Genomic DNA, 26,311 nt, shown 5'->3' with positions numbered 1-26,311 from the left:
CACATGTCCACTTATTTAATTTTATTTATTACTCTTAATTTAATGTGTCTTATTTTAATCTACATTACAGTGTTTATTGTATTGTACATTATTCTGTGTCATCAACATAAAACATTTCTGTCTCGTGAAAAAAACGTTCTGATACTGATAAAACTACAAACAATTCTGTTCAACCTAAATCTATTACAACAACTTTTTAAGGTATGGTTTTTATTACATTATTTAATGTCAATATTTTATTAACTGATACTCCAGTGAAACTGTGTGTAATACTAATGCTGCTCTATCCACAAATGCAGACCTGGGCAAAGTGCAGCTCACGGCCCAGATGTGACCCTTTAACTTTTTTAATGTTACCCCTTCAAAGATCATGTTGAAACCTACCTTTTTTTTTTTCAATTTTCCATTCATTCATTCATTACAAGTCTAAATAAGACTGAAATATTTGGAAAAGGGGTATTCAAATTTAAGATAAAAAACATATATATAACTTGAGTAAAATACTTAGCATATTTATTACATTTATTATAGCATTTTTAGATTACAATTTAAACGTTTTGCTCCTTTATTTTGGCTTGATGGCGCCTCACAATAGCTATTGTATAAATTAGAAATTGAATGACACTCCACAGCTAATAAACACACTAATGCATAAACATATTTTGATGATTCTTACGATCAATTCTACTTGTTATTATTGACAACAACTGGCAATAACTGCCTTTGAAGAACAGTAATAGTGTCAGTGTGCGTGTATGTGTGTAGTGTGTGTGTGTGTGTGTGTGTTCCTGGCTGACTCTCCTGCTCCTGTGTTCCAGTCTGTGGTCCATGTTGAAGTCCGAGTTCTGTCAGCTGGCCTCTCTGGCGGTGCCCCAGCTCCTCCACGCTCTCTCTCTGTCCTTCGGCGCCGACATCTTCTGGAACCTCATCAACACCAACTTCAACAGCAAAGACTGGAAGATTCGATTCGAAGCTGGTGAGAGAGTCGCTGACAAGACGATGAAATCTTAATTGAACCAAAACTGGTGACATGTATGTGAGGAAACTTCCCCCCCCCCAACCCCCCTGCTTATGTAATGTTCTATATGTCTCCCTTGTGCTGGTTGCCATGGTGACTCTGGCTCCATCAGATGTGTGGGATTGATATGGGATTTCTTTCACTCCCCCATAAGATGAACGACCTTCAGTGTGATATTGACATCGAGATAGACCCTGAATGCATCATCTGTGGGTGTCACAGAACTGAGACAAGCTTCTAAAGTCGAAAACATGTTTTCTGTCCTCTAATGTAAATCAGGATCTTCATTATGTTGATGGTCTGGTGAGGACTATTTTTAGGCATTGCTAGAGTCAAAAACATTTCCAGCAGCTTATTTAAATGAGACAGATAATCTAGTTTCTAATGATGTGGAACGACTACGGTGCAGCAGCGACACTCAGCGGCCAATACTAGTCATAGCACTTTATCGACGTTCCACATGTAGTATCTCTTAATATATAAAAATAATCTTTTTTTAGGAGGGGCCATCAAACAAAAATAAATGACGGTAATGTGTAAAATGAAGTTTAATATGCCAACATTATTATTGTATCGTATTTAATATAACTTTTATTATTCTAATTAATATAATATAAAATATAATTTTTAAATTCACTCAAATCTTTTTGAGAGGCAATTAATACTCACAAAAATAACCCCTTAAATAACTCTATAGTCATATTTGTAGACTAGTAATGAAAAAAATAATACATACTAAATAATTCAGTTAGTTTCTACATGATATTTGACATCATGAGGGCCATATAAATACAGTCAACAGCCAGCATGTGGTCCCAAGGCCGCATGATTCTTATTAGAGCTTCAAATTTGTTAAGTGTCACACCTTAGACTCTCTTCTTTCCCTATAAATAAAAAAAACATTTCATCTTGGAGTTTCCACATAAACTGTCAACATTTATAATATCTGTTTGCCAGAAATCGGGTAATGATATCAACAGAAATTGTTGGTTATCTAGTTTGTTTTCAGGCTTAAAGTTAAAATGTCCAGCAATTGAAAGCCTTTTGGATTTATTGAGTTTTACTATAAATTCCGACCTATAAACCTCTGAATAGTATCATATCCACCTTGTCTGCACTCTCTTCTTTACCTCCTTCGTCTGGGCCAATTACTCAGAATGACTGACTAAACTGACGAAAAAAAAACTTCACTGTTCTACTTCTTCTCCACCCTGAGTCATCACTGGTTTAACTATGGTTCTGTCTGGCCCACAGCCGAGAAGGTGGCAGTTCTGTGTCGCTTCCTGGACATCGGAGCGGTCACCAAGAACCACCTGCTGAAGTATGCTCTGGCTCACGCCTTCTGCTGCTTCCTGGCTGCCGTGGAGGACGTCAACCCTGCTGTGGCCACCAGAGCCCGACTCCTGCTGGACACCATCAAGAGACCGGCCCTGCAGGTCACACACACACTCAAACATCATGTCTTAGATGTTGTTGTTTGCTCTGCTTCTAACAGCTCTTGTGTGTCATGTGCAGGGTTTGTGTCTTTGTCTGGACTTCCAGTTCGACACGGTGGTCCGGGACCGACCGGTGATCCTCAGTAAGCTGCTGCTCCTCCACTCCCTGAAGAAGGACGTTCCCGCTCTCAGCTGGGAATTCTTCGTCAATCGCTTCGAGACTCTCTCGCTGGAGGCCCAGCTTCACCTGGACTGCAACAAGGAGTTTCCCTTCCCCACCAGTGGGTGTTGCACTACGACCATGATTTTTCCGTTCAACTCTTAACGATGAACTCTCGTTTCATCTCCAGCCATCACCGCCGTGCGCACAAATGTAGCCAACCTGAGCGACGCCGCCATGTGGAAGATACGGCGCGCTCGCTTCGCCAGGAACCGCCAGAAGAGTGTGCGCTCACTCCGAGACAGTGTACGAGGAGGACCGGTCGAGTCCAAGCGAGCCTTCTCACTCCCCGAGACCCTCGGGAACCGAATTCGTAAGAGAATGATTTCAATAAAAAAAAAAAAAATCAAATGCAAAAATGTGTCTTTATGTTTCTAGCGTTCCGGCTAACCAGACAAGAGCTCTCGGCCCCGACCCTCGGGGATATGATGGAGAAAGTCCTGCCGGGTAAAACCCTGAACACTTGACTACTTTTACAACCATGATCCGTTCTGTCTGACTTGGATATTCGTCTCCTTCATCAGGTCAGAACTCTCTCCCTGAAGACGACACCATCATCAAAGATCTCCTCCCGGAGGACGCCGGCATCGACCACCAGACGGTGCACCAGCTCATCATGGTGCTGATGAAGTTCATGGCTAAAGACAAGAGCAGCGCGGAGGCCGACATCGGCAGCGCCAAAGCCTTCAACACCGTGAAGCGCCACTTGTACGTGCTGCTGGGCTACGACCAGCAGGAGGGCTGCTTCATGATCGCCCCTCAGAAGATGAGGACCTCCACATGCTTCAACGGCTTCATTGCCGGAATCGCACAAGTATGCATCGCAGTGAGTCTGCGACAAGGTGTCGGTTGAGGTTCTGATGGTCGTTCTCCTCAGGTCCTGGATTACAACATCGGTCTGGGGAAGCAGCTGCTCCCCCTGGTGGTGCAGGTGCTGAAGTACTGCACGTGTCCACAGCTCAGGCATTACTTCCAGCAGCCGCCCAGATGTTCCCTCTGGGCTCTGAAGCCGCACATCAGGCAGATGTGGCTGAAGGCTCTCCTCGTCATCCTATACAAGGTGACGACACTTTCATTTGGAGAGAGTAATTGATGAAACCATCGTCATGATTAACCTAATGAATTAATTAAACACTATATTTACCTAATCTGCTGCAGTTTGCTCAGACCACCTGTACAACACAAGCTTAAATATGTTTTTTTTAATTCTAGCAAATAGACAGTACAATATTTGTTAACAAAGCCTTATTAAAGTGAATAAATGTTTGTTCATATTAGCTGTTTAATGTGTTTAATAAACACAAAAAGAAATGTCATTGAAAATAATAATACTTAAAGAGTGATTAATAAACATTAGTCAACATCTATTAGATTCCGCCTCTCCTTCCTGCCCACTGCTGTCAGACTATTTCATTAAAAAAAATATCATGTTTAATTAAGACTATGTACTACTGTTTATTGTAGTTGATATATGTATCATTATTTTTATTTACTATTCTGTGTATTTTATTTTACGGTATTTCATTTAAAATATATATATTATCATTATTAATTATAATAATTTGTAGATTTTTATTATTTATTTATTATTTATTATAATTGTATTATGCTTATTATAACTTGTATCACTCAGGGGTCACCAATGCTGAGCCTTCGGCACAATAACTCCAGCAGTTGTAGTTTAAGGAAATGTTTTATTTTAATTTAAAAATATGAGAACGTTTAATTTGCACTACAATTATAGCAGGTTTGGTCCTTGACTTTCAAACGTTCAAAATCTGTTGTAATTAAGGACGTTGTAATTATTTGTAACATTATTTTTATGTAAAAGGGGTGAACGTAGTTTTCTTATTTAAGAAGTTTTTACCAACCAGGTCTTTCATACTATTCAGTGTCAGTCATCTTTAGTGTCATTCATGCTTGTTTTTAAAATGGAATCTTCTTATTTGGGAACTTCTTTTGTAACACAAACTAAACAATGAATTAATTTTTATCTTCAAATTGTAATTTTGTTTTGCGTTTTACAATCAAATGCTTCACCCTTTTGTTGTCTCTGGGTCAAGGTGACCCAAAGGCCCGAAAACAAATGTGTTGGCGGTATCCCTTGTGTTTTTCTCTGGGTCAAAGGGAACCTCTGGTTCAATAAATACATATGCAGTGGTGGAGGTCATTCACCTTGACCCAGGGACAACATAAGGGATACCTCAAACACATTTGTTTTCAGGCCTTTGTGTTAAAAAATAAAAGTAATGTGAGATATTCAACCATTTGCACACACAGGCAGAAAATTACATCACAAAGTAGAGAATCAGCATAAGTGAGGAAGAGTGAAGGTCTTTAGAGTCAATCATAGAACATGACTACTATTCTTCGTGGTGTCGTTATGATGTGACTTCACGGTGAAACAATCATCCTAAAGAAGCTCTACCTCTTCTCCAACACTCACCTTGTTTCATTCCCTGCAGTATCCATACCGGGAGATGGACAGCAGCAAGATGGTTCTCCATCTGATCCACATCACCATCAACACTCTGAACGCTCAATACCACAGCTGTCGGCCTCACGCCACAGCCGGGCCGCTCTACAGCGACAACTCCAACATCAGCCGCTACAGCGAGAAAGAGAAAGGTACCAGAGAGACAGAAGTGTTGCTAGAGCGAAAGGTTTTAGGATCTAGAAGATTTCAGGGTGTCTTTAATTCTGTGGATGATTTGGTTTCAGAGGAGGACAGCGTTTTTGACGAGTCAGACGTCCATGACACGCCCACCGGTGCCGCCAACAAGGAGTCGCAAACTTTCTTTGCCCGTCTGAAGAGAATCGGAGGCAGCAAGTCCGTCAAGTACCAGCCGGTGGAGCTGAACGCCAAGAGGAGTATGTTTGTTTCTGTAGTCCTTGTCTATATAAGATGTGTCAAACATCGTTGACCTGGATTTGTGTGACCCAGGTGACATTGAGTTGTCAGAGTACCGGGAGGCCAGCGCCCTGCAGGACAGCATCTTGCACTGCGTGAGGGAGGAGAGCACTCGTAAGAAGCGCCTCCAGGCTATGAACAAGCAGAAGTCTCTGGACATCTCCAACACCGATTCCATCCTCTTCAACCTGGACGAGCACAGGCGCAAGTCCTGCATCGACCGTTGTGACCTGCAGGTGGCGCCGGTGGGCCTCCCGCCCTCCTCTTCTCACGGCAAGTATCACTGCAAAGGTTCCTCCGACGGCTCCTCGGGCCGGGCGGAGCCGGGAGATGCCGTGGACCGACGTGGCTCCAAGCCGGTGATACCAGAGGTCCGACTCAGCTGCATGGAGACCTTTGAGGACAAGCAAGACCTGAGCTCTTATGGGGACTCCGGGCAGGACAAGGAGGACGCCGACCTGATTGACCTCTCCTCAGACTGTACTTCCATCCCAGAGAAACACTCGCTACTGTCCATGTCGGACAGCGACTCATTGGTGTTCGAGCCGCTGCCTCCTCTGAGGATCGTGGAGAGCGACGAGGAGTTTGACCTTCACACCATCCTCTCCTCCAGACTCAACGGAAGCCCTAAGATCCACGCCTCGCCCGGCAGCAGCAGCACACTCCGTCAGTCTCCCGTGGTCCAGGTGAGCGTGGAGGACTGTTCGAGGGCTGGCCGTCTGACCCCCTGCACCTCGCTGGAGCTTCCAGACCGAGGCGATCTGGTCTGCCATGAAAGCCCCATGACCTTGAAGCAGAAGCGAGACCTGTTGAGGAAAACCCCACATGTCCCGGACTCCTCCCTGGATGACACCTTCCTCAGCGCGGACGAGGTGAGAACCGGGTTGATCCAGGCGGGAAGGATCTTCCTGGACATCCCGGAGGACAACGCGGAGCCTCCGTCTTCTCCGGAGAAGACCAAGAGCAACAGCAACGGAGAGGAAGAGGCGGACGGCGACGACGAAGACGACGACGACATGGGCGACGAAGTGGATAGCAAACCAGAGGACGTCAGCGACATCGATGAGGCCGAGTTTAAAATCCAAATCATTCCACGACAGCGAAAGGAGAGAAAGATCGCCGTCAGCGCCATCCAGAGGGAATATCTAGACATTTCCTTCAACACTTTCGACAAGCTCGCCGGGGACCAGAGCACAGATACCGGTGAGAGAAGTTCTGACTTATCAGTATGCATCTACATATCTCCTTATTTATTGTTGTCATCTCATCTGATGTGACACTCCTGCCAGTCCTATCTCTGGATTCTCCTTCTTCTAATGGGCAATCATGTTTAAATTCCAAGAAAAAACATCCTTAACATGATGGGAAATCTTAAATAACAAAATTAATAAGGGCAAAATTGTAAGTAGGCCAAGGGATCTTGGGGCGTCATAGCTCAGATGGTGGAGTGGTTGACTTATTGTCTGAGAGGTTGCGGGTTCAATCCCAGTTTCGGACGAGATTGTGGCATTGTGTCCCTGAGCAAGACCCTGGTTTCTCCTGATGGTTAAGCTGGCATGCTGCGTCGCAGCCTACTCCCATCAGTGTGTGAATGGGTGAACATAGCATAATAACTTAGCGTATATAATTATATGAAAGCGCTATATAAGTAAGAACCATTTACCAAGACGCAATTATTACAGCTCCATTATTTTATTTTATTTATCTGAAAATTACTTTTGAGAACCTAATACCTCAAAAAAATTAAGTCAGATGTCACCAATGTGGTCGCCGAGACACCAAAGGAGTCGTCCATATGCCTGTTCAAGAAAAACATTTTTCATACAATAAACAACTTATTATGGTTGGTGTTTACCGCCTTGTTTTCCCCATTAGTGATTATTGAAGAATCAAAAAATGTATTTAATGTATTAGAGGATTATCATTTACCATTCATAATAATATATATTTATTTCAGAAGTGTGTACCAAACTGACACAGTAACCTAGGAGTAGCTCAGAGTTGCAAATATATTGGTGACCCCTGGGTTGAATAAAAATAATGAACTTCTTAAACAAAAAGGTTTAACAAGGTATTGGAACCTAGATGTCAGAAACATTTCTACTTGATCTGTTTATTAGTTTCACTCTAACCTCATGAAAGAGGCATAAATAAAATCAAATGGCTGCACTTAGGTAAGGTCTGCCTTAACCCCTTATATAAATGTATTATGTCTTCCCCAAAAAACTTTTGATTTCTAATTTCACTTTTGTTCATTCTTTTCTACTTCTCTTTCTAGCATTATTTTTAAACCTTCACCAAGGTTTAAACAAGGTGTTTCACACCTCGGCTTTATCTGACCATTTGTGGGTGAAATAACTTATGACTTACATATGAATTATGACAATTTCAATAAAAACATTGATGATGGCAGAATAGACGGTCACTTGTGTCACTGTGTTATGAACTAGCAACAGACTAGAGAAACTGAAATAGCATTCATTGTTTTAGGGTTAGGGTTAGACTAACTGCTTGCAAAGAATAAAAAAAATCAGAAATTCAGCAGAGCTACTCATCCACCGAGTTCTTATCAAAATTGTTTTCTTGATTCGATAATATGTTTCCTTTATATAACTATCTAATATAATATTCCCTGCCTTAGTGGCTTTCTACTTCGGTTGAAGCTCCTAGATATCTACACTACATCCCCTGTTTCTGTGACACAGAACAATTATCAATATGTTTCTGTTCAGACCTGAAATGTTTGTCTGCGCTGGAGAAACCCAGAGAATCGGCCTCAGCTCCGACCCTTGAAGCTGGTGTTCCTGAAACAAGCCATCGCTCGTCAGTGTCGAGTAAGATTTCGCCTCTTGGAACCGCTCATGTGAATGTGGACACATGGACAGATTGATGTTTCATCTCTGGTCAGAGGAGGGCGCTATAACACCTAATATCACATCTAACATGACTGTATTAGGATCCTTACTTGAATACCAGTATATAAATGTGATTTGAGAATCATCAGGTGTGCCTCTGTGACCTGCAGCTCAGTACCGGCAGGTGAAGCGAGGATCTCTGGGAGCTCTGACCATGAGTCAGCTGATGAAGCGGCAGCTCGAGCATCAGTCCAGCGCCCCTCACAACATCAGCACCTGGGACACAGGTAGGTTCTCTGAGTCCTCGCCCACCTGTGCACCTGCAGCATCATTCTGGTTTTCTGTCCTGCAAAGGCCCAACAAAGACCAGTCTGCTGTCGGCGCCGAGCACCGTCAGCATGTTCGTCCCCGCCCCGGAGGAGTTCATCGACGAGCAGCCCACCACCATGTCTGACAGGTGACTCAAGCCACTCTTCTTGAAGGACACGATTCTGACTTCGTTCCTCCAGGTGTCGAGACTGCGCTGCCGTGCTGGAGGAGTACGACGAGGAGACTCTCGGTCTCGCCGTGGTCGTCCTCTCCATGTTCGTTCATCTCAGCCCGGACCTGGCCGCCCCCATGCTCCTGGACATCATGCAGTCCGTGGGCAGGTGCGTCACCGTCGACTTCCTTAACTCCCTTTGATCCTCGCTTCATTCCTGTCACTGTAACTTCTCTCAGGTTGGCGTCCAGCGGCAACTTTTCCGGCCAGGCAGAGAGGTAGGAGCGACGACGTGCTGTCACGCCAGCGCCGGAACATTTTCTTTTGCAATTGCAGATGAGATGAATAATAGATGTGATGTTTCCACCTCTCTGTGTCTTTGCTCCATCGCAGCATGTTAATTCCCGGGAATGTAGCAGGAGTTGCGAAGCAGTTCCTGCGCTGCATGTTTCACCAACTGGCCCCCAACGGGATCCTGCCGCAGCTCTTCCAGAGCAACATCAAAGGTACGCTCGGAAAAACAATCCTATTCTAACACTATTGTTTTCCAGCTTTGTTTTCATGTTCATGTTTTCTGTCGCTTTTTAACACAGATACAGATTCACCTGCACATAATAATAGTAATAATAATAATAATAATAATAATAATAATAATAATAATAATAATAATAATAATAATAATATATTTATATTTCAGTTTATATTTGAACACAAATATCTGATCCAGCCTTACTCTTACTCTTACTCCGGGCTCTGAGGTCTGTGGATCAGAATCTACTGATGGTTCCTCACACACGGTTCAGGACCAGAGGAGAGAAATCCTTCCAGGCTGTTGCTCCTAAGCTTTGGAACGATCTTCCTCTCTCTTTGCGCTTGATGGATCTACTGACTCCTTTAAGAAACATCTTAAGACGTTTTTATTTGTTCAGGCTTTTCCTTGATTTTCTGGAACTCCTGTTGTGTTATCAGCTTTATCTTGACCTTTAAAGTATATACTTTATTGAATATTGTTTTGATTGTTTAAGCGCTTTGTGACCCTGGTCTGGAAAAGCGCTATACAAATAAAAATGACTTACTTACTTACAAATCTCAAAGCGCTTCACAGTAGAACAAGATTTAAAAATTTAAAAACACAACAGTACAAGGGTAGACGGTAAGATTAAAAACGAGGTCTCAAAACAAAACTCATTGTACAACAAGGCAAAATAAGATTAAGAAATTTAAAAACACGACAGTAAAAGGCCAGATATTAAAATTAGCGATAAACTTTTCTAAAAACTTAGGTTTTGGCTTCACCGTACAGACGGTGGTGGGTGTGCAGGAGGACCTTATGTTCAATGCGGGCAGAGATGGGGTGCCAGTGAAGGGGAGTGGATGATGGGGGTGAGGTGCTCGTACTTCCGCACCCTCATCAGGACCCTCGCAGCGCTCTTCGGAACTTACTGGAGCTTTTGAAGGATCCTGGCAGGGATCCCAACGAGGAGTGCGTTACAGTAATCCAACCTGGACGAGACAAAGGCATGGACTCTGCACCTGGAAGGGAGAGGAAGGGTTGGAGTTTGGAGATGTTACCGAGGTGGAAGAAGGAGGTTTTTGCAGATGTGGGTGACATGGTTGTCGAAAGAGAGCCTGGGGTCAAACTTACCCCAAGGTTAGTAACACAGGGAGAGAGGGGAATGTTGTGGCCAAAAAAAGCGAGGTTATGGGGGAGGAACGGAGTTGTTGAGGAGTACAAGTTTGGATGGCTTCTGTTTTTGAGCCATTCAGCTGCAGGAAGTTTTGACTCATCCATGTGTTTATCTCCTCCAGTCAGGAGCTGAGACGAGCAACAGTGGCATGCCTGATGTCGGCACCCCTGGGGGGGGAGCATGTAGATGGTGAAGAGGGTTTGGCCGAGCACGGAGCCCTGGGGAACCCCACAGGTGACAGTGTGGGGGCGAGATTTAGCATCCCCCAGGACCGAGTGCTCGGGCCTGTCAGTGAGATAGGAGTGGAACCAGAGAGTCAGAGAGAGATTGAAGTGCTGGAGACGGTGGAGGAGGATGTTGTGGTCCATGGTAACGCAGCGGAGAGGTTGAGAAAAATGAGGAGGGATGTGGAGTCTGAGGTCATCGGAGGATCGTTGGTGACTTTGATTAGAGGTGTTTCTGTGCTGTGAGAGAGGAGGAAACCGGATTGGAATTTTTCATAGAGGTGATTTGATTTGAGCTGGTTATGAAGTTGGATGGAAACCACTGCACATGAGTAAAGAGCAGCTATTACATTTCCCCAGGGGCCTCATTATACACTCGGATTGTTGTAAGGGACTGCAAGCCAATAGAAAAAGGGGAAAAAAACAACTTCAAACACGTTTTAGATGTTATTATGCCCTGACTTTTTTTTCATAACAAAGCTAATAAGTTACATTAAAAATATATAAAATGAAATATAAGTGATAATAGGCATATTTCCCTAAACTTTTCTTCAATTAACTTTAAAATTCTTTGAGGAAAAATCCTCCCCAAAAATAACAAATGAAAAGCAAGGACAAAAAACAAAAAAATCATGGTGGTGTTTCAAAAACAAAAAAAACAAAACACAAAATACAATTTTTAGTTACCGATCAGATTATTTTCTACATGATCTTTTACCTCATGAGGGACGCATAAATACAGTCAAAGGGATGCATGTTCCCCCGTATAAATTTCCTAAAAGCACACATAGCTGAGTTCACTGTAAGGGGGTGAGATTTTGGACTGCTGAGTTTGTAAAAGCAGATGTTAAAAATTTAACTTATCTTGGTAGCACTCACTCAGCACCTTTTTCTTACATTTCTACAGCTGTAAAATAAAAACATGTCGCCAAAGTACATCCAAATATAAGTGTTTCAAATGTTCAAACTCAATGCTTCCTCCTCCTGCTGCAGATGGGAGCTTCTTGAGGACCCTGGCCTGCTCACTCATCGACTTCAACGAGCTGAGCTCAGTTTGCGCGCTCAACATGCTGCTGGAGGTGAGTTCCCTCCGTCACCACCAGGAGGAGCTCTTGCCCAACCCACGACCCTGCGTCGGCGCTTAAACACGGCGTGAAACAGTTTTTCTCCGAGTCCAAGAGACCCCCCCCATCCACCCCCTCCCTTTCCCCTGTTACCTCGATACGAGATCACTGTAGAGTAAAATCACAGATCAGAACGCACTGAGGCGAGAACGGCTGCCAGTTATCATCAGCGTCTGAACTCCAGCGCCCCCTCTCTGCATGAGCGATTGATCAGGACTGAGCTATCGCTACAAGTATCGCATTATATAACCCTGTTATGATGAACGCCTCTCTGCCCTCCCCAGGGTCTGAACAACAAGAAGAGTCTGCCAGCAGGGGGCACTATGCTCCACTGCCTGGACAACATCGCCACGTTCATGGAGGCTCTGCCCATGGACTCCCCCAGCAACCTGTGGACCACCATCTGCAACCAGTTCCAGACCTTCCTGACCAAACTGCCCTCTGTGCTGCCGCTGAAGGTAGACGCCGCTCCTCCGACACGCTGTAACTCGATCACGCGGCGAAGGACGAGCGTCCACCAGTGACCTCGTCTCGTACAATCAGCCTGATTCTGGAGATGCCAATTGATTTCACTCTTGACGCTTTTGACCTACAAGGTCACATTAGTGCCAGTTATCAGTGCGCTGACCACACTCGGATCACGCTCGCCACAGTGGTTAAGATCATGGCCATTATCATAAACATACTTGGGCCATTCTATGGTGCCATTTCTACTTGTCACTCTAGTGAATAAAGATCTAAAATGAAAATAAAACCTTCATCCTGTCAGATCCATGTAACTTACATAACTATTGCAGGTGATATGAATGAAAATCTGATATTATGAACGATATTTTATTGTTATATTGACATTCTAATTTTCAACATGTACAAAGATACAAAATGTGTCGTATTCACTTCATTGCATTTGGTTAAAAATGTAATAAAACTAATATCTAACTACCAAAAAGGGGAAATCTTGACTCCTACAGTGGTTAGAGGGATTTCACTCAAAGAAACCGTGTCTTTGTAACAGAACATGTCAGTGTTACAAGGGTGTTAGTTGTAAAACATATAGTCTAGAACATGGTTGTATAACTTAATCACTCAAGGGGCTGAAATCTTTTAGCAGTTTAAGTCACGGCGGCCGAACAAAATGTTTATTCGCCAGGAATTAATGATATTATCTGTTCATGCTTTGAGTTCAATTCTTAAAAATTATCTTTGTGTTCTTCTTCAGTTTTTACTCACTCTACGTGAAAGTATTTGAATAATTGTTGACATCCATATTCAACATGAATATAAATCTATTTTGATTTAACTTGGCATCGTTTCAATCATGCAATGTTGAAAAACATTGGTTAAAAATGACTGGAATTTGTCTCATGTGTCTTCAGTGTCCCATGGATTCAAGTCTGAGGATCATCATCTGCCTCCTGAAGATTCCAACCACAAATGCAACGCGGGTGAGCTCAGTTTTCAAACATCCATCATACAGGGTGTGACTTACCTTCCTTTGTTCCACCGCTCAGAGTCTTCTGGAGCCCTTCTCCAAACTGCTGAGCTTTGTCATCCAGTACGGCATCTTCAGCCTCTCCTACCTGGTGGAGCTGTGTGGACTCTGCTATAAGGCCTTCAACAAGGTACGAGAAGGAACCTTTTTTTTCTTGACAGTTTCTTCCTAAAATCCATCTCCTCAAGATTTTTCTTTTTTTTATTGTCATTGTACCTCTGTGGTGATCCCTGAGGGGGCGCTGTGATGCTGAAATGGGTAGGATGTGAGCTGAAACTATTGCATTTGGGCAACAATAAGTGTTTTTTAATGCTTTCAATCTCAGAAAATTGCGCTCCGGGGCCACTGGTGACCCTTTGCCCACATTCTCTAGGGTCAGACAAATATTCCAAATATGCTTTCAAATATTTATTTACCATTAGAAATAATTTAAAGCCATTTAATTGAATTTAAGTTAATAACAAAATATCATATCATTTAATGATTAACTAACATCTTGAACTAAAAATACATTCTTTTCCATTTACTAAATCCAGTTAAGGTGGTTTAGACGCCTTTTTAGGATGTCTTCTCCTTGAAGATTTTCTTAGGAGATGATCCAGGCTACTTGGACGAGATCCCAGGGTACGAGAGCATGTTTCCTGCTTGGTCTGGGAACACCTAGTGTTCTCCAGGATGAGCTGGAAAAGTCCCAGAGCGAGAGGAAAGTCTTGACCTCTTTGCGTTCTTGTCAGTCCAAGATTAATGAATGGATAATAAATTATTTATAATTATCTTTATTTTGCTGCATATTAATGGATATATTTAATTGGATCCAATTGGTCCTCAACCATTTATTTTATAATTCTACAATTGATGGTCTGATGTTTTGCTTGAGAGGCAGACGTGACTTCATGAGCTTTAATAACACATTTGTGGATCACCTCAGGGACATTGTGCATTAGTCACATGACCCCCAAAGGGTTAAGAAACCATTATTTTTCTTTTATCCAGCCGCTCTTGAAAGGGTTAAACCTTTCAGGGGAATTAGCGGTGATAAAAACGTCGAGATGCAGTTTGCGGGGGCCTCTGGGGTCATCACTCTTTTGGTCGCCGCACCTTCTCCTCCGACTCTCTAGTCAGCCAGAAATGTGGCCGCGTGTCACCGATGATTAAGTAGGCAATCAGCCGGTATTGATTAACATGATTAGTTGGAGCGCCCGGGTCGAGGATGTCCGCCGAGCTCCTGAGTGGCTGTCTGAGGCGGAGATGGAGCCGGGCTTGTCTGCACCGCCCGGACCAGATGGATCCTCAATCCTCCCGCCCTGTCAACGCCGGGTGCTTTATGTCTCCTGCAGTATTGATTTCCTTCACCCGCTTCAATTCCTCATCGTCTAATATCCGCTCTCCTAAAAAAACCCAGAGTCACCGCCGGCGCGATTGCTCGGCGAGACCGGGTTCTGGGAAGCCGGGGCGAGGATCCGGCTCGGGTGTCCACCGCAGATTTAAGGACATCAAGTCTTTTTTATCACAGAGTTTGACCGACCTGCGATTGATATCTGAAGTGACTCGGTTGAAAGTTTAAACCAACGTACACTTAATCCCATTATTCTAGTGAGGAATTATACTTCTTTATATGTTGACCAACACGTTATGAACACCCTGTGAAAATGAATGACTTGAATATAGATTCAAATTAAATAAAGTGAAATACAATTTAATATATGATTTTTCCTCGCTGGATGTCTGGACTCTCCTTTAGGAATAAGGTGAGGAGCTCAGTCATCCAAGAGAGACTCAGAGTAGAATTGGGGCTGAATGGAGAGAGACGTGCTCTGGCAAATGGAAGGAGACCTCGGTGATATCTCCGTTTGACCTGGTGACACCTAGATGAAGAAAGAAAATGGTGTGCCATCGGACTTTGAATATTTATTTCTAACACTGAATTTTTACAGCATCAGCATTGGACTTTTAAAATCCATCAAATTTCAAGCAATTTTATTTTTTGCCGTCTATTTTATTTGAAATGCATGAATACAAATAGTGTAAAATGCAATCTGTTAAAAAATAAATGTAAAAAAAATACTGAGTGGGAACCATTAAATGTAACATTACGCTGTGACATCACACAAAGGTCACAGGAAGAATGAGTGAGCCAGGGCAACCAACACGCGTGATGCTGAATCGATGAGTCTCGTATTCGTGACGTCGAATTTCTTACACCAAATTTTTTTAACATTTAATTTAAACATTTAATTTAAACATTTATTCTTTTTTAATTACATATGTTTACACCAAGTTTTTCTCTTACGGTATATACTTTTTACACCTTAGATTTAACACTGATTTATTTTTTGCATTGATAAAAACAACAGTGCTTGAAATTTATATTTTTCAATTTTGAAGTTTGAATTTGATCCTTGAAAAATTCAGTGTTTAAAAAAATTATATTCAAATTCCGATGGCACACATTTACTTCCATATTTTTTACCTTATTTGCATTTTTGACCTTATGTAACATTGAATATTAGATATTGTCCGACACATTTTACATCCAATCTTCTTATACTTCTACTTTCATTCATATATATAGTTCAACACTGTAGAAAACTGAACTGAAACTGTTTCCTTCAACTAAGAAAAATCTCTAAACTTAGGAAAATGTTGTCGGAACATGATCTGGAGCTTGTAATCCATTCGTTTGTTTCTTCTCGCCTGGACTATTATAACTGTTCATTTTCATGTCTAAACAGGAAGGAGAAGTCTCGCCTGCAGTTGATTCAGAACTCTGCAGCAAGAATTCTGACCCGCTCTAGTAGAAGAACTCACATTTCTCCGAACCTTAAAACTTTCACTGGCTTCCAGTTTCTTTCAGGATCAACTTTAAAATTCTGGTTCTTACTTTTAGATCTATTCATGGTCAGACTCCTCCTTACATCACTGATCTGATCCAGCCTTACACCCCAGCTCGGGCTCTGAGGTCTGTGGATCAGAATCTACTGATGGTTCCTCGCACACGGTTCAGGACCAGAGGAGAGAAATCCTTCCAGGCTGTTGCTCCTAAGCTTTGGAACGATCTTCCTCTCTCTTTGCGCTTGATGGAGTCTACTAACTCCTTTAAGAAACATCTTAAAACGTTTTTATTTGTTTAGGCTTTTCCTCGTTTTTCTGGAACTCCTGTGTTGTTCTCAGTATTATCTTGATCTTTAAAGTATATACTTTATTGAGTATTGTTTTGATTGTTTAAGCGTTTTGTGACCCTGGTCTGGAAAAGCGCTATAGCAATACAAATTACTTACTTACTTCTTTTTTTTTGGAACATTAATTCATGTTTATTTAGTTTAATTGGTTTACACTTAATTTTACTTTTGCATTGAATTTTACACTGTAGTCGTTCAGGCATTCAAAACATGCAAAAAACAACAGCTCTGGAAGTGTTTTCAAATTCAAAGTCAGATTTTGAAAAAAACTCAGTGTTGGAAAATGATATTCAAAGTCCCACATTGCCTTCCATACTAGATGTTCTGATAGAAGAGGTGATGAACCTTGAGTTAATTTAATGTATTCAGATAAACCCCTTTCTTTTTCTCTTTACATTGTCCCATCACATTTAGTGCGTCTTAGAAATGTCCCAGCTATAGATAGTTTGTGTCTTGACTGTCTCTTAAAATTGTCTTGGAATCTGTTTTGGTTGTTTTTGACCTTGTTTTTCTAATAACTTCATCGCTGATGTGCATCATGTGGTTTCTATGGAGATAAGTAGGCGGATCAGGAGGAAGGTGGATGAGCTGTAGGTAAGAGCTCAGGTGTTCAGATCCGAGAAATTAGAGGACAAAGTGAAGGCGTAAGACGACAGTGTGGTTTGTAAACAGGCAGCTGGGCTTTGTGAGGAAGAGCTGAACAAAGAGAGCCGGCTGTCCTCGAGGGGGGGGACACGGCAGCCTGACAGCCTCTTCTGAGCTGCCTGGGACTCTGGGAGGAGAGATCTGGACTGGCCTAAATCTACTCCTCACCATTGTCTGTCTCCCCCCCCCGTCTCCCTCCCTGGCTGCCTGTCGCTCCTCTTCTATTCAGGCTAAGACGAGCGATAATAGAAAAGGGCAGTGTTGCTGCATCAGTACATTCACTCGTCTCGCTCTTCACCTCCAGGAGAGAGATAAGTTCTACATGTCTCGCACCGTCGTGATGGAGCTTCTCCAGGCCCTCAAGTTCAAGTCCTCCCTGCCCGACACAAACTTGCTCCTGCTGGTCCAGGTAAAGGCTTTTCCGGGACACGAGCCGGGTTACACAAGAGCAACGACACAAAAGACTGCATTTTGCTCTTTTGATGATGACAAAATCTCATTTGAGTCCAAGCTTTTATTTTGTAGGACCTGTGATGAGCAGTTCAGTGAGCAAACATAAAGCTTGTATTCACAAATGGAAATCCAAATCTTTCTTGCATGCCATGAACAAAATGAAGCAGAACTCTGTAAACAATCATAAAACATCTGATACCAAAATAGACATTTAGAAAATTTAAATCACAAACAATCCAGAAAAACAAACAAAAATATGACAAAAAAGACTGAATTATGTTATTTTAATTATTATTTATCAGAAATGCTCACAGAACAAGTAAAAAATAATTGTTGATGTTTAAGAGGAATCAATACGACAGCAAAAGTGTAATTAAAACCAATTTAGAACCCAAACAAACTCAATAAATTCATTATTAAAGTTATGTAAGAATTATTTTTGAAAATAATGTGAAATTAAAATTGAGTAAAATTAAGATACACATAAATACAAATATACATTATTAGGAAAGTATATTTAAATATACCTGGAAATCTACAATTATTATATATCATTATAATGTATATAATATATTACATAATGTATATTATACAAATCATGAAATAGTTCCATATAAAGTTTGAAGCAAAAATAGTATTAAGAATATTTAATTTAATGAGAGAAATGTTAATTTAATTTCAAATAATTTAGATTAATGACAAAAGCAGTTTTATCACCCGATCCATGACTTTCAATGGAAGTAAAAGTGATATTGTTCATTAGAAATGGAGCTCCACAAGTGTCCGTCTTCGTCGCCTCTAACTTGTTTTGAAAGTGACTTTAGAAACTCGTCCAGTAAAGTTTTGCTCCGTCAGTTTGTGTGTTCTGACATCGGGACCCGTCTGGCCGAGTCCACCATCATCCAGAAGCACATGATTACCACGCTGCCCGGGGTAAGACTCTAGATTCTTCAGGCTGATCAGAGCCGGCAGAAGGTCAAGACTCTCACACTCTTGCGATCTCAGTGCACGACGGCCGCGATGGAGTGCATGAGGCAGTACATCAGCGAGCTGCTGGACTTCATCGCAGACATGCACACGCTCACCAAGCTCAAGGTGAGGATCTGGTTCTGACCCGTCAAGAGTTCACCGTCACTCACGTCTGGTTCCCACAGAGCCACATGAAGGCCTGCTGTCAGCCGCTGCACGAGGACACCTTTGGCGGGAACCTGAAGGTGGGTCTGGCCCAGGTGGCCGCCATGGAGATCAGCAAGGGGAACCACCGGGACAACAAGGCCGTGGTCCGCTACCTACCCTGGCTGTACCACCCGCCGTCCACCATGCAGCAGGGGTGAGTTTCCCGAAGTCATTAAAGAGGCAATAAGTACGTAAACGTCTACAGGTCTGTCAGATCAAGACTTTACTTTAATGCATCTTATAGAACTTATATTTTATTTCACTTTCAAAAAGAAGTTTAAACTTGAAACTAAGAAAATATTGGTATTTTTTCAATGATACGGAATGAATATTTAAAAACTCCCCTCACTTTTCTTCGCTTTCAAATTATATATATATATTTTTTTTTATTAAGTTCTATTATGGTTTGTATTTCATTAAACTGTGTATAAAATATGTTTTGTGTTTTGCAATTAATTCCACTTCTGGCCTCTAGATGGCAGCAGTTCTTACATCCCCCACAGCTAAAAAAAAAGGAAATCACTCAAGATCTAGGCGATGACTGAGCACAAGAGGATGCAGTCGACTCCATCAGCTTTTAAAGTTTACTTTTGCTTAAAGTTTTGAAAGCTTTTTCTTCAATATCACTACTATTGTACAGTACTACACTACTATACTACACTATTGTAATATATTGAATCCTCTGTATCGTATCAGGTTCTTCTAACACACACCGTCAGGATCAACTTTAAAATTCTGGTTCTTACTTTCAGAGCTATTCATGGTCAGGCTCCTCCTTACATCACTGATCTGATCCAGCCTTACACCCCAGCTCGGTCTCTGAGGTCTGTGGATCAGAATCTACTTATGGTTCCACGCACACGGCTCAGGACCAGAGGAGAGAAATCTTTTCAGGCTGTTGCTCCTAAGCTTTGGAACAATCTTCCTCTCTCTTTGCGCTTGATGGAGTCTACTGACTCCTTTAAGAAACATCTTAAGACGTTTCTATTTGTTCAGGCTTTTCCTTGAATTTCTCGAACTCCTGTGTTGTTCTCGGTGTTGTCTTGATCTTTGAAGTATGTACTGTTTTGAGTATTGTTTTGATTGTTAAAGCGCTTTGTGACCCTGGTCTTGAAAAGCGCTATATAAATATATATTACTTACTTACTTACTTACACCCTTAGATGAATCGTAGTCAGGCCATAACACAAGTCTAAGATATGAACCATGGTTTGGACCTGGACTTCAACAGGTTCTTTTTGTCGCCGCAGGCCTAAAGAGTTCATCGAGTGCGTGTCTCACATCCGTCAACTGTCATGGCTGCTCCTGGGCTCGCTGACCCACTGCGCCCTCCACCAGGGCTCCACGTCCTGCATGCCCATCCCTCTGGACGCCGGCTCCCACATCGCGGACCACCTCATCGTCATCCTCATCGGCTTCCCCGAGCAGTCCAAGGTCTGGAGCGGAATCGTCCCTACACTTCAGAGAGGCTCACTCTTGTTTATGTCCTGCAGACCTCAGTCCTGCACATGTGCTCCCTGTTCCACGCCTTCATGTTCGCCCAGCTATGGACCATCTACTGTGAGCAGGCCGCCGCCGCCCCGTCGCTGCAGAACCAGAACCAGACCGAGTTCTCCTCCAGTGCCATCCTCACCGGACTGGAGTTCTGGAGTCGGGTGACGCCGAGTATCCTCCAGCTCATGGCCCACAACAAAGTGGTGAGTCTGCTGCCCCCTAGAGTTACACGTGCAACACTGTCCACAAGAGTATGGAAGTATATCAGCTCTAGAATATTGACTGGTTGAATTAAAATTTTGGATTGTTCAATTATTATTATTTTTATTGAATAGTAACATAATAATTTGTGTACGAAAAAAAAGGAATTAGCTTTTTTAAACAACTGAATAAAAAAAAAGAATATTTTCAAAATATAAGCATTTTCTTTTACAGTTTGATATTCTAATACCAATTATTGTAAAATAAATGTTCTCAATTTAATTAAAAAATCTAGGTCGTAATATAAAAAATGTATTATATTTTTATATATATTGGATTCAAATGATAGAAAAATTTTGAATTTATTTTTGAATTATTGGAATCACTATATGTGTATAAATAAATCAATTCATTAAAAAAAACCTTTCACTTTAAAAAATAATTAAATTAAATAATCTGAAATTTGAAATTAAAATTTTGAAACATAAAAGTAGACATAGATTCTTTTTAAATGTATTCTTTTTTTTATTACTTGTACTACGTTTAAAAAAAAAATACTTATTTTTAAAATAAATATTTTCAATTGTAATTTTAAATCCAAAACGTTTTAATTCCATCAATTAATATAATTTTTAATTCAATAAAGAAATGTTGGTAAATTGGTGCCACCAGTCAAGACCAACTCACTTTGTTACTTTGGTATTGTCTGGTCGCACTAGAAATAAAAAAATCTTTATCTTAGAAATGATCTAATTAAATAATTTTATTTTTTGAATCAATGCTTAAAAATTACACTATTTGTATAAAAAATAAATAGTTTCAATATTTGGAAGGTTAGGTTCAGTATTCTGGTCGCACTGATTTACTTCCATACAGTAACAGAAGTAAAAACATAATTTTAAACTTTAAAATTCCCAGAGCAATGTAAAATGACTTTTATGCTACAATAGTTTATTGAAGTATATGTTGAAATGTTGCAATGCCATGAAAGCGCAGTTCAGCCTCTGAGAGAAATTTAGAAGCCAACTTCAGTGAGACAGAAATGTGTATTTCCTCAGATGGTGGAGATGGTTTGTCTTCACGTCATCAGCCTGATGGAGGCGCTGCAGGAGTGTAACTCCACCATCTTCGTCAAGGTCAGAACTCAAACCCACACTTCTCATCATCACATGTCTTTCTTGACCTTTGTTTTCTCTCACCAGTTGATTCCCATGTGGCTCCCCATGATCCAGTCCAACCTGAAGGTGAGACCCAGGAATGAGATCTTTACCATCTGACCCGTCCAAAAACTAATGTCTTCCTCTCCCGTAGCACCTGTCTGCCGGGCTGCAGCTGCGTCTCCAGGCCATCCAGAACCGGGTCAACCACCAGTGTCTGCAGGGGCCTGCCTCAGGGTCGCCCCCTTTCGCCCTGAGGAAGTGGCTGCAGTGCACCCAGTTCAAGATGGCCCAGGTGGAGATCCAGTCGTCGGAGGCCGCCTCGCAGTTCTACCCCATGTGAGGCGGCGAGTCCAGAACCAGAACTCTTGTACAGGGACGTGTATGAGATTGTAAAGAATTAGGTTTTCTCAAGTGACTGTTCTATTTAAGGAGATTTATATAAACCAGTGTTGGTTACGAAAAGAGTCCTGTTGTTCATTTGAAGGTTTTCTGGTCCAAAGGTTTCGTTAGAGTCCACAAGATCCACCTGAACCAGAGAGAGGCCCAATGGAAACCCGAACCTGGAATCCAGAAACAAGTATTCCATAGGGATCATGAAATATTCCATGAGGAGTCCCCCTGTTGCTGAGCCCCCTCCAGGTGACCACACAGCTCTTCTTCTCTGAAGTCTCTCACTAAGACCACTTGATTCACTTCCGCCCTTCTGGTCAATAACTTTCTCTGCAACTTCCGGGTCTTCCTCTTTCACCTCATGTCACACACCTGTTGGTTTGAATGTCCGTTTTAGATTTTTGCCCAACATATTTCTACACCTCAGTGCTCGAGTGCCTTAAACACTGGAGAAAATTGGGTGACTTATTCTCTATTGTACCTGGTGACCCGGCTGATTAAACGGGTCTGTTCTCAGTCGAAAACCTTTACATTTTCATACCTGCTCGAGCGAGTCACTCTCTCCGCCGCTCTGACATTTCTCCTCCGACACCTTTTGTTCTGTTTGGACCAGAAAGTTCCAGTTCTCTTCCCCTGCAATTCAAATGTGGCATTTGTCGACCTTTTGATGTCCCGGCCGATACCGAAAATGTCTCCGTTTACCATAAATGTTGATCCAATCACCTGTTCGGGTTTTACCGGCCGGGTCCAGAACCAGGATCTCTCCGGGAACACTCCTGATTCTTGTCGACCCGTCAGTCACGCCGCCTTCTCCATCCCAGCGCCGATCGATCAGCGGCTCCGTAACTCGATCAGGTGGAGCCAGACATTAAACAAGACTATTTTGGTCCCCCCCCTCCTTTGAGCACCTTCACCCCCCTCCCCTCCCGCTCACTGTGAGCTAACACGATTAGCTTCAGGCTAATGCTGTTTGTTATGATTAAGCTTTGTAGCGAGCGCTAACCGCATTAGCACGGGGCTCTTGTCGGGGAATAACGGATGACATGACAGCTGAGATGGAAAAGCCCACCAGAACCCAGACCTTGGTTCTGGTCTTCAGCACCGCCTGGATCTCATTACCCAGCAGCACCTGGAACTGCATGTAATGAAGTTTTCTGACAGATTCAGAAGTATTTCCACACCAGAACGAGCATTGCTAGCATAGGTAAGACAAAAAACAATTACGTTTTTGTGGGCAAATATTACTTTAAACTGCTGTGTGTCTTATTTTTGGCCTCATCTGCAAAGACAAAAAAGACAGAAAATGGTTGTTCGCTGACTACTCCCTTAATACAATTAGGTTGTGGATAGGCTCAAAATAATAGCTCAAAAGTTAAGCAAGTTACAGTGTATTTTAAAAGTCAAATTTCCTTTAACTAGGCTGAATTTTTTTTTACTAGCACCCCTTAAAGTATATACAATCATGTCAACTAAATTACAAGGCCTTGAATTTTTCATTTTTTGTTAAAAAAATCCCCGGGCAACGTTGGGCTACTTAAGCTAGCATTTTATACTTTTAATTCTTTTACCAAAGTCTTCTCGTCAGTTGAGATTCAAACTATTTATAATATAATTATTCCATTGAATCCGGGTGGCGCCCCAAGCTAGCGTTAGCATATTAGCGTATATTAAAAATCAATGGTGTGTCCCATATCACGCACTTCTGCGCTTACATTTATATTTTGAGTACACAAGTGCGTTCACACTGAGCTGTGTGCGAAAATGTCAACTGGCGCACTCAAACGCCAAGAAAACTGAGTGTGGTTCGATTGAAACTTTCCACCCTCAACGGCCGCCATCTTAGTGAGATAGATGACGCAATGTAGTTGAGAAGAAGACACTCAATTTACCATAAAACAACACAACAACAATAATATTAACACAATGAAGACAAACTTAATAACTTGTTTCAATTTGCGAAAAGCGCTGTCAAGTGTTGGTGATAGGGTTCCAACAGCTGGTTGCGATCAGCATTAAAAAGTAGTCATTTCTGGTGTGTTGTAGTGTGAAGTGTGTAGCTACAGATTTGAGACAGTACTACCCTGTCCAAATTTGCACACTTCGCAAGTAGGTGCATTATCTTACAGTTTACTGTAAGACAATGTACGATTTGAGACACAGCACAAGTCTTCTTATAAGTGAAGATGGAGACTTGTTTAGTTGTTCTTTATTTGTGTTAATCGCTGGTGTAATGATGAGAGCCTCGTCCATACACTCACACACACACTCCCACACACACACACAAACTGGTGACCCTCAGTCCAGTGAGTCGGTCAACGACCTCATCAACCTCTCGACTTGGCTCCTCAAAGAGTCCATCATCTACCAAGTGTGTCGACGTGCACATGAAGTGTGCGTTTCACGTCCCTCGCTCCCCCAGGTCGCATCTGTCGGCTTGAACTGTCCGCTCCTTCATTAGCAGCAGCCCATGGATCTCCTGCAGGTATATCCCCAACGTCCCGCCTCCGCGAGCTGCCCCGGCCGGCCTGGAGGAGCAGATGGACCTGATGATCCAGCAGCTGCCGCCGCGGAGGCTAATTAACGCTGACCAGAGGACCAGAGGGCGAGAGGGCTCCTCAAAGATGGTGAAGGTCAGCTCTCTCTCTCGCTCTCACTTCATTATGCATCATCACCGGCGCGTTCTGAGATTCAACATGAGGTTCAGCGGCGGGACGCGGAGCTAAATTATTCAACCAGAGCGTCACGTTAGACGAAGCTGCAGAAGAACAACTTGTCAGAGAGACCAGTTTGTAGATGTGAAATTGCTATAGAAGCGAGACGATGGGAGATCTGCTGATGGTAAGAACGCTTAGGATGTTTCTCTCTCTCTCTCCTTAATTTTATTGTGCTCTACTGGTGTCACTTAACTTGTTTTTTGGTTTTTGCTTAAGATTGCTACCTACATACCTACCTACTAACCTACTAACCTACCTACCTACATACTTACCTACTAACCTACCTACCTACCTACCTACCTACCTACCTACCTACCTACCTACCTACCTACCTACCTACCTACCTACCTACCTACCTACCTACCTGCCTACCTGCCTTACTGCCTACTTTCCTACCTTACTTACCTACCTACCTAGCTACCTGCCTTCCTGCCTACTTACCTACCTACCTACCTACCTACCTACCTACCTACCTACCTACCTACCTACCTACCTACCTACCTTACCAACCTACCCTACCTACCTATCTACCTTACCTACCTACCTTACCCACCTTACCTACCTTAACTACCCTACCTACATACCTACCTACCTACCTACCTACCTTACCAACATACCCTACCTATCCTACCTTACCTACCTTACCAACCTACCCTACCTACCTATCTACCTTACCTTACCTACCTTACCTACCTTACCTACCTTACCTACCTTACCTACCTTACCTACCTTACCAACCTACCTTACCTACCTTACCAACCAACCTACCTACCTACCTACCTACCTACCTAATATTTTGCACATTTCCTCAATAGCGGGTGGGTTTCAAAATGTAACCTCAGAAATAAATGAGAGCTCATTATATCAGGGAATTTGTTGCCCATCTCTTATGCAACCATGTTGATCCCTATTGCACCTGATTCTGATCTAGAATATCAGATCGGATCTAGAGTACAGACCCAATAGGAACCTACTGTGGCACAACTAGAGACCAAGCTAGCTGCTCACATCGGAATTGGACTAGGATTCGTACAATGTGAAATTGCCATAGAAGCGAGACGATGGGAGATCTGCTGATGGTGAGAACGCTTAGGATGTTTCTCTCTCTCTCTCCTTAATTTTATTGTGCTCTACTGGTGTCACTTAACTTGTTTTTTGGTTTTTGCTTAAGATTGCTACCTACATACCTAGCTACTAACCTACCTACCTACATACTTACCTACCAACCAACCTACCTACCTACCTACCTACCTACCTACCTACCTACCTACCTACCTACCTACCTACATACCTACCTACCTACCTACCTACCTACCTACCTACCTACCTACCTAGCTACCTGCCTTACTGCCTACTTTCCTACCTTACTTACCTACCTACCTAGCTACCTGCCTTCCTGCCTACTTACCTACCTACCTACCTACCTACCTACCTACCTACCTACCTACCT

The 26,311-nt window shown here is 42.5% G+C and overlaps 1 protein-coding gene across 1 annotated transcript in view; it reads left to right on the top strand.

The window, feature by feature from the left end:
* The window catches only part of unc79 (unc-79 homolog, NALCN channel complex subunit), a 44,605-nt gene extending 22,406 nt beyond the window's left edge, over positions 1 to 22,199 (top strand). Inside the window, exons 23-51 of the mRNA XM_087780350.1 lie at positions 819 to 976; positions 2,273 to 2,454; positions 2,534 to 2,735; positions 2,805 to 2,987; positions 3,053 to 3,121; positions 3,199 to 3,488; positions 3,552 to 3,734; positions 5,140 to 5,302; positions 5,396 to 5,545; positions 5,619 to 6,788; positions 8,318 to 8,419; positions 8,611 to 8,727; positions 8,795 to 8,897; positions 8,950 to 9,090; positions 9,161 to 9,199; positions 9,315 to 9,427; positions 11,827 to 11,912; positions 12,242 to 12,415; positions 13,334 to 13,402; positions 13,469 to 13,579; positions 17,578 to 17,682; positions 18,582 to 18,659; positions 18,732 to 18,821; positions 18,881 to 19,056; positions 20,153 to 20,336; positions 20,396 to 20,599; positions 21,656 to 21,733; positions 21,800 to 21,841; positions 21,909 to 22,199. Of these exons, the coding sequence (XP_087636476.1) occupies positions 819 to 976; positions 2,273 to 2,454; positions 2,534 to 2,735; positions 2,805 to 2,987; positions 3,053 to 3,121; positions 3,199 to 3,488; positions 3,552 to 3,734; positions 5,140 to 5,302; positions 5,396 to 5,545; positions 5,619 to 6,788; positions 8,318 to 8,419; positions 8,611 to 8,727; positions 8,795 to 8,897; positions 8,950 to 9,090; positions 9,161 to 9,199; positions 9,315 to 9,427; positions 11,827 to 11,912; positions 12,242 to 12,415; positions 13,334 to 13,402; positions 13,469 to 13,579; positions 17,578 to 17,682; positions 18,582 to 18,659; positions 18,732 to 18,821; positions 18,881 to 19,056; positions 20,153 to 20,336; positions 20,396 to 20,599; positions 21,656 to 21,733; positions 21,800 to 21,841; positions 21,909 to 22,097 (4,951 nt within the window). The 3' untranslated portion in view covers positions 22,098 to 22,199. The remainder of the gene's footprint in view (positions 1 to 818; positions 977 to 2,272; positions 2,455 to 2,533; positions 2,736 to 2,804; positions 2,988 to 3,052; positions 3,122 to 3,198; positions 3,489 to 3,551; positions 3,735 to 5,139; positions 5,303 to 5,395; positions 5,546 to 5,618; positions 6,789 to 8,317; positions 8,420 to 8,610; positions 8,728 to 8,794; positions 8,898 to 8,949; positions 9,091 to 9,160; positions 9,200 to 9,314; positions 9,428 to 11,826; positions 11,913 to 12,241; positions 12,416 to 13,333; positions 13,403 to 13,468; positions 13,580 to 17,577; positions 17,683 to 18,581; positions 18,660 to 18,731; positions 18,822 to 18,880; positions 19,057 to 20,152; positions 20,337 to 20,395; positions 20,600 to 21,655; positions 21,734 to 21,799; positions 21,842 to 21,908) is intronic.
* The last annotated feature ends 4,112 nt before the right edge of the window (positions 22,200 to 26,311 follow it).

The sequence above is a fragment of the Callionymus lyra genome, chromosome 18, assembly GCF_982586985.1.
Source record: "Callionymus lyra chromosome 18, fCalLyr1.hap1.1, whole genome shotgun sequence".
Taxonomy (NCBI): domain Eukaryota; kingdom Metazoa; phylum Chordata; class Actinopteri; order Syngnathiformes; family Callionymidae; genus Callionymus; species Callionymus lyra.
This window is presented reverse-complemented; position numbering and strand designations above follow the sequence as displayed.